The following is a 7,915-nucleotide window of genomic DNA, read 5'->3' as shown; positions in this document are numbered from 1 at the left end:
CCCTGACCATCCCAGTCCCCTGACCTGAACCCCACAGAAAACCTGTGGGGTGAACTGAAGAGGAGAGTCCACTAGCGTGGACCTCAAAATGTGAAGGATCTGGAGAGGTTCTGTATGGAGGAATGATCTCAGATCCCTCGCCATGTATTCTCCAACCTCATCAGGCGTTATAGGAGAAGACTCAGAGCTGTTATCTGGCAAAGGGAGCTAGCACAAAGTATTGACTAAAAGGGTGCCAATAATTGTTGCACACCTATATTTCACAACGATTTTTTTTTTTTGAGAAACCTGTTGTGTTTGCAATTGTTTGATATCCATGACAGCAGAGTATTTTTGTCATTTTTTTAAACAAAAAATAACAAAAAGTAAACAATAAAGACAGAGACTTATTTGCTCGTATTTACCAAGGGTGCCAATATTAGTGGAGGGCACTGTGTGTGTATACATCAATCCATCATCTACACCACTTATCCTACAGGGTCACGGGGAACCTGGAGCCTATCCCAGGAGCATGGGGCGCAAGACGGGGTTCCAATCCATGGCAGAGCACAATCACACACACTCACACCCATTCATACACTACAGACACTTTGGACATGCCAATCAGCCTACTTGCCAATCAACCGGAGTACAGCAGTCGAACCCCCAACCCTGGCAGTGTGATGTGAACGTGCTTATTATTAATAATAATTAATTAATTAATTAATAATAATTATTATTATTACATTTATTTGCCATTTTGAGACATTATTTGAGTTAAGAAGGGTTAACTTATTCATACTTAATGTACTAATTATGAAGTTGTTAAAGCTATGCAAAGTAAATAAAAAAATAAACAATATATTATTAATAAGTCTAATTAACAGACCACGTGCAGGAAAAGGAATGAATGAGTGTATTGAATGCTGTAGAGAATGGAGGCCCTGTCCCTCTGAGGTTTGTCCCTCCCTCTCGATCCTATTGGTTAAACTCCTCAGTAGGGCGACGTTTTTGAGGTCTGTTATTGGTTATCAAGAAATGTCATTCAGCTAGGGGGCGGGGGGGAAAGAAGCTCCGCCCTTCTCAAACAAGCTACTGCGCGAGACACGAGCGCGCGCTTGACTTTGCAGGGTGCTGTTTTTTTTGTTTTTTTTAAACTCTCGTGGCCGTGTCCTCGTGCTCGGAGCTGAAATTCTTTCGCGTCTCACGCGCGCACCTCAGTAACGGTATAAAAGGGTCCCCCTCAGCGCCATGTCTCAGTCGCCTGATAAACGCCGGAAGATGGAGTCTGCGCTCGAGCAGCTGAAGAAGTACACGGTGGTGGTCGCGGATACCGGAGATTTTAACGGTAAATTCAGCCGTTACTTCCTGGTGACAGCTCCTCTGTTTCACCTCACACAGACGTACACATCTGTCCGGTGATACACTTAACGCTTTTCTTTAATTTCCGTGTCGCTATCTAGCTCGCTTTACAGAACTTTATAACAGGGCGCGCGTGCGTTTAGCTGGACCGAGCTCGAGCGCTTCTTCAGCACTGAACCGTCAAGTTAGCCAGGTATGCTAGCCTGCTAGTTAGCTAGCTATATCGCTAATTCAGATTTATCCGATTTATAAAGGTTGTTTTTAAGTGTAGGAATCAGTTAAAGCTAACACAATAATGAATAAACAACACTTTATGCCGTTGACGCGTCATTATTCGCTGATTAATTTAAATTATTCGTTGTTTGTTTGTTTATTTTAACTACTTTATAGCACCAAACAAGTCGATCTATTCGCTTTATTTACATGTCCCGATCTTAGCGCTTCAGTTGGATTTTAAAAACTCATTCTTAATTATTTGACACAGGGTTTCTTATTTTTTTGTGTGTGTGTATGTATATATTTTGAGTTATAAAGTTACGCTGCGTTGTAATGCAAGTCTATGGCCGTGAGTGACGTCACAGCTCATTGCTCCGCACTCATTCAGTTCCAATCTGAAGTCAGTGTCACTACTTTATTTAATTTCTGCTGGTTTGTGATGTATAAAACACTCCGTCCTCGATTATTGTTCATTTCCCCCCCGACATTTACGTGGTGTTGAATTCATTCTGACGTCACAGGCGTTGAGACTTGTAGTGAAATGTTCAGAAAACTATTTTTATCTTGTGTACCAGTTTTCCATGTTGTGTTCTTTCTGGTTTGCTGTGTTGTGAAAGGAGATTTAAAGGGTTATTGATGATGGTGATATAAATGAATGTCGGCTTGACCTGTGGAATTGGATCTGTAATCCTGTGTGAATCCGGGCTGCACTGACATGACCAGCGGAGGAGAGGTTCTAGCGGGTTGTGTTTGTTTTATCTTCTACGAACATGTACGTCTGGGTCACACGATCACGCTCCTTTTACATCATGGCGTCAACATCCAGGGTTCCACAGATGCCTAGTGAAGAACCGACACCTTGAACACTTTATTTTGTGGGGGGTTTTTCCGCATTAATCTGTCACTCCTCTGCGCTTGTTCTGCTGGTCTACACGGGTCGAGGCTGAGGGCGTGCACTACAGAGTAAACGCAGGTTATCAGTAAATGGTGAAATGGTCGGTGTGTCATCATGTCCGTATTTAGTAATTTTTTAAAAGTCTCTTTAAGAGCATCCAAGTACCAATCTGTATGATCTGAGAGAAAGTTCAGCTCTGAACTGCATAGAATTTGGACTAGACTGGAGCTGTGCCATATGGCCCTGGGTTGGTTTTTTTTTATTCTTTTTTAAATTGAATTGTATGAGGAAGTTTGAAGCAATCTGGTCTTTGCTCATTGTCTCTGGTGCAAAGCAAACATTTCCTAATGCCTTGCGAAGTCACTATGACAAGACAGAAACGAGCGGATCGGGTCACATTTTGGCTTTTGCTCTCAGGATTGAGTGTCCTGTCTCACACCCTGTCTGAAATACACTCTATCTTTATACAAATATTAAGAGTAAACTTTCATTTAAACCTGATGATGATGATAATAATAATAATAATAATAATAATAATAATAATAATGATAGCCAAAAATTTTATTTAATAAATTCTTGCTAAGGTTGATTAAATAACTGTAAAACAGAACTATAGATAGCAAAACAAAGGAGGTATTGACCAGTCAGGGTTTTAGTGCTTTAAAAAAAAAAAGAGCTAAAGCGCCGCTGCATCACTCTCTTTAGGTTTAGAGATGTGGGGGAGGTGGATCCCACTGCACTACAGTCAGGAGAGCATTGTGGGTAATGTAAGAGACTCTTCATTAAAGAGTAACTATGGGTCACATGTTCATTTTAAACTTTAAAAAAAAATCTGCTTTAGTGAGTGTTAAGTAAATTAAAGATCAAGGTTAAAATGGATGTATTTCAAATGAGTTTGTTTAACCTGGGGATTGGAGATAAGCATGGGTTTATTTTTTTTATTCGTTAACTTTTTTTAATAGAATTAAAAATGCAAATCAAGGTGTTGGTCCATCTGCATAAAAATGTGTACGCTCCCTTTTAGAACGTGTCTGAATTCGCTTTAACAACCGGCGAGTGGCGCAAGAATGGACGGACACTTCCCTTTCGGTGCTTTTGAAGTGATTGAACAACAGTGTGAAAGCTGATCTGAGAACAGGAAGTTGAAGCTTAGTACGGTCGTGCTGTAAATCATTAAACCTTCAGCATTGTGTGCATGTTTCGGGATCAGACACGGACAGGTGCAGTCCTTATGCAATTTCTGCTCTGGCTGAAGTTAATGATGTGATAAGAATGAAGATCGATGGTTCTGTGCGACTGAGAGCCGATATGACACCGTGTTCAGCGCAGAGTTGATTACTTTTCTGAAATTTGACTAGCGAAACAGTTAGCGTAATTAAATTTGCATATTTCTCAGACGCAAGTGTTTATCCAAAGCGTCCTCTCCGTAAGGCAGAATACAAATGAGGGATTAAATAACCGTTTCTTCTGACATCTACAGCGATTGAGGAGTACAAGCCTCAGGATGCCACGACAAACCCGTCACTCATCCTGGCAGCGGCAAAGATGCCCACTTATCAGCACCTCGTGGACCAGGCTATTAAATACGGCATTGCTAACGGCGGGTAAGAGATCATGCACGCCTTCCAACCCCCCCCCCCCCCCCCCCATTATCCTATCTCTTGTAAAGTCTTGTCATGATTTTCCTCCTTGTAAGTTTTACAGTAATTGTTTTCAGACGTGAAATAAAAGTATCCCTGCACATTTTTATTAAAAGTTTATTTATTTTTCTTATTGTGATTCGTATCACAATACAACATCTACGTTACGGTATGTATCGCCCGACCCTTAACCAGAGTGTAGTAATTATTTTAAATAGCACTTTATTCAACGATTACGTTTATAGGAGTGAAGAGGAGCAGATCACGAACACGATGGACAAGCTGTTCGTCAGCTTCGGTGTCGAGATCCTCAAGAAGATCCCCGGTCGAGTCTCCACAGAGGTGGATGCCAGGTAATGTGTCACATCTAACACTTACATGTTCCCTGCTCGTGTTAAGGAAGATGTTCAGGACTTTATTTAATTTTTTTTCTTCTTCTTTCGCAGGTTATCGTTTGATAAAGACGAGATGGTGGCCCGAGCACGGCGGCTCATCTCTTTGTACGAGGAGGCTGGAGTGAAAAAGGACCGAGTGCTCATCAAGCTTTCTTCCACGTGGGAGGGCATTCAGGCTGGGCGGTATGTTTGTTTTATTTATTTATTTAGAAAATTGCGTTTAAAATGGAATTTCTGAACGATTTGAATGTGGTTTGTGTATGATGTATTCTCAGGGAGCTGGAGGAGAAATACGGCATCCACTGCAACATGACCCTGCTGTTCTCCTTCGCCCAGGCGGTGGCTTGTGCCGAGGCCAAGGTCACCCTCATTTCCCCTTTCGTAGGCCGTATATTGGACTGGCACAAAGAAAACACCGACCGCAAAACCTACGAGCCACACGAGGACCCAGGTATGTGCAGGAGACCTGTTTCATGAGACCTAGTGCATGAGTGTAGACCATCGAGCGAATGAGTGTTTATAACCACTATAATGTCATCCAGACCATTAACTGTAGCTCTAAATGGATAAAAAGTACAATGTGTCCTTCGGAAAATTACTGTGGCGTAAAGGGAATAAAACACTTGCTGTAACTCCACCCTCGCTGATCACCCCACTCTGTCACTGATTATTTTATTAGAACAGCATCTCACACACACACACACACACACACACACGCCATGTTCTCTTAACAGGTTTTGTTAGTTGACCTCGTCTCTCCCGTCTTTTCTGCTCGTACAGGTGTGGTCAGCGTAACGAAGATCTATAACTACTATAAGAAGTTTGATTACAGCACCGTGGTGATGGGCGCGTCCTTCAGGAACACCGGAGAGGTCAAGGCGTTGGCTGGATGTGATCTTCTCACCATTTCCCCAGGGCTCCTAGGAGAACTGACTCAGGATCACAGTGCCGTGTCCTCCACTCTCACTCCGGAGAAAGGTCAGCATCGTGAGCTCTTCTGAGAAGGTTGAGAGAATGTCTGGGGGAGGAAAGTACTTCATTTGTCTGTGTGTGTGTGTACGTACAGCGAAAGCTTGTGATCTGAAGAAGATCCACCTGGACGAGAAGACCTTCCGCTGGCTGCACAACGAGGACCGCATGGCTGTGGAGAAGCTCTCGGACGGCATCCGGAAATTTGCCGCCGACGCAGTGAAGCTCGAGGACATGATCAAGGTGCGAACGTACACCTGGGGTTCTGGGGTTCTCGGATGTGTTTTGACCAGCGATCCTTTCTTAAGGGCTCGGAATTCGTATATATCCTTAAACACCATGCCTTATGTGAAACCTGATCCGTGCCTGTATTTCATCAATCACACTGCAGTAACTTGAGTATAAAGCAGCACTGTTCTTTATGTTCCACAGGAGAAGATGCTCAGTGTGAAGAACGGACAGTAACGCTGATTAAAACCCGAGAACATCCTGAAACTCCTCCTCGCTGTTGGCTGGAACGGTGGACTTGCTTCTGAAGCTGAAACTCATTCTGTAGTCTTAAACCTCAGACCATTAAGAGCTCCTGCACTAATCTTAAACTTCATGTCTGTTCAGGGATAAAGTCGTCCTGAGACTCAAACATTCCTATTTTTTCCATTTAAAAAAAAAAAAAACAGAAAACTACAATCTTAACAGAAGAACCAAAAATGTGTTTGGGGGGAACTGAACCCAGGTCACTAAAGATAACATGGCGTCCATAACTGTTATGTTCTTTCTATTATTATTATTATTATTATTATTATTATTATTATTATTGTTGTTATAACAAATTGACCTTCAGATCCACTGTTGCTTCATGGTGTCAATAAAGAAACGATATCGGGAGATGATGGTGTGTGTGTGTGTGTGTGTGTGTGTGTGTGTGTGTGTGTGTGTGTGTGTGTGTGTGTGTGCAATTTCTCTATATGACTATACAGTGCTGTGCATAAGTATTCCCCCCCCCAAGCCCTTTCCACATTTTGAGGCGTTCCACTGCGGAACTGTAATTAATTTGAGTTGATTAGTATTATGACGCTACACAGTCTAACCCTAATATAGAAAGGGGGTGGGGATAAATAACATTAAAGTTGAATGTGTGTACATTTTATGTAAGAGTTATGATTAAGTATTCAGCATCTAAACGAGGTCTGGTGTGACCCAATTTCCATCAGAAGTCTCATAATTAATAGATGGTAGTCGAGCTGCGTGCTTTTAAAGTGTCATGTGATCTCAATATAAATGCACATGTTCCTGGAAGAACCCGAAGAGTGTTGGAGGACACGTCTGAACACACAGCATCAGGAAGACCGAGGAGACATCCAGGACGAAGTTCTGGGAGATGATCAGAGTTATAAAATAAATGTTAGTCTTGGAGCATCCTGTAGAGAGACTTTAAATCTATTACTTACTTAAAAGAGAAAGAACTGAGAAGAGGATCTAGTTTCTAGAAGTGTTTATTAGAGCGGAGCCTGTTCTCCTTTTCAGATCAGTAGAGCCACAAACATTTTGAAAGCAGATGTTGCTTCCTTCAGGAAGTTGCTGTAATTCCACCCTGGTGTAATTCTTGGTGCGGTTATACTGTGCAACAAGAACCGGCCTGTGTGTGTTCTAATCAGAGGCGGTGCTGTGAAACATGATAACCTAATGATTTATCTGATTATTCCATCTGAATGAACCATGACTAAATGTCCCCCCCCCCCCCCATACACACCACCTTCCTGTTACCGGAATGCTGCTCAACAGGAAACGCAAACGAGTGACCGAGCCTTTCCTCGGCAGGAACATAGAACCCAAATCCACAAAGATCCAGGATTCAACGACCGAGCAGAACGTCTGTCGTCCAGCTATAGAACGTCTCATGAGAAGGATTTTATTATTCCTACACCAGATTTAGGGATTTGCACAGAATGTTCTCCATTTTGCACAAAAGTATTTAGAACATTTACGATTCAGTGATGGAGCTTAGAACATCAGTGTCTTTTCCTATCAGATCTAGAACCTGTAATTATCCAAAAAACCCTTTTCTAAGAGTATCTGTGTAAACTGGGTACGTGCAGGACAAACCCCAAATTATTGCTCATGGTTTGTTTTTTAAAATCATTATTATTCAGGTTTCATTTGATGCTTAAGGATTCTTAGCTTCCCATACGAGTTCTCTACTTGGAACCCTTTCTAATAAAAACCCTCTAGGGGTCTGCGTTCTTTAAGAGTTCTTTGTAATGGTAAGGTTTAAACACTAATAACATCCAATCTTGCAATAAATATCTATATATTTGTGGTCATGATCGGTGCTTGGTGTAGGCGCAGGGTGCCATCTAGAGAAAGCACCATTTTACTAAGCCTTAGATTAACCCTTAGTGCCCTACCTCCTAGTTGCTACAAATAGCAATGTGCATTATGGGTAAACATCACTCGAAGCA

General features: G+C 42.1%; 1 protein-coding gene across 1 annotated transcript; it reads left to right on the top strand.

Moving 5' to 3' along the window:
• The first annotated feature begins 1,041 nt into the window (after window positions 1-1,041).
• On the top strand, window positions 1,042-6,341 carry taldo1 (transaldolase 1). The gene is made up of 8 exons (XM_053622466.1): window positions 1,042-1,327; window positions 3,933-4,056; window positions 4,338-4,445; window positions 4,539-4,670; window positions 4,763-4,938; window positions 5,268-5,465; window positions 5,554-5,699; window positions 5,889-6,341. The coding sequence occupies exons 1-8, from the start codon at window positions 1,231-1,233 to the stop codon at window positions 5,919-5,921; spliced, it is 1,014 nt and encodes a 337-aa protein (XP_053478441.1). The 5' UTR covers window positions 1,042-1,230; the 3' UTR covers window positions 5,922-6,341.
• Window positions 6,342-7,915: the final 1,574 nt, after the last annotated feature.

Source organism: Ictalurus furcatus, chromosome 4 (genome assembly GCF_023375685.1).
Source record: "Ictalurus furcatus strain D&B chromosome 4, Billie_1.0, whole genome shotgun sequence".
NCBI classification, from domain to species: domain Eukaryota; kingdom Metazoa; phylum Chordata; class Actinopteri; order Siluriformes; family Ictaluridae; genus Ictalurus; species Ictalurus furcatus.
The sequence above is the reverse complement of the archived record's forward strand: the minus strand, read 5'-3'. Positions and strand labels throughout refer to the sequence as shown.

Excerpts from the sequence above, each read along its gene's own strand:
- taldo1 (XM_053622466.1), top strand. The coding sequence starts at position 1,231 with ATGTCTCAGTCGCCTGATAAACGCCGGAAGATGGAGTCTGCGCTCGAG. Across the intron at positions 1,328-3,932 it reads GGATACCGGAGATTTTAACG|CGATTGAGGAGTACAAGCCT; the intron begins GTAAATTCAGCC and ends TGACATCTACAG. Across the intron at positions 4,446-4,538 it reads TCCACAGAGGTGGATGCCAG|GTTATCGTTTGATAAAGACG; the intron begins GTAATGTGTCAC and ends CTTCTTTCGCAG.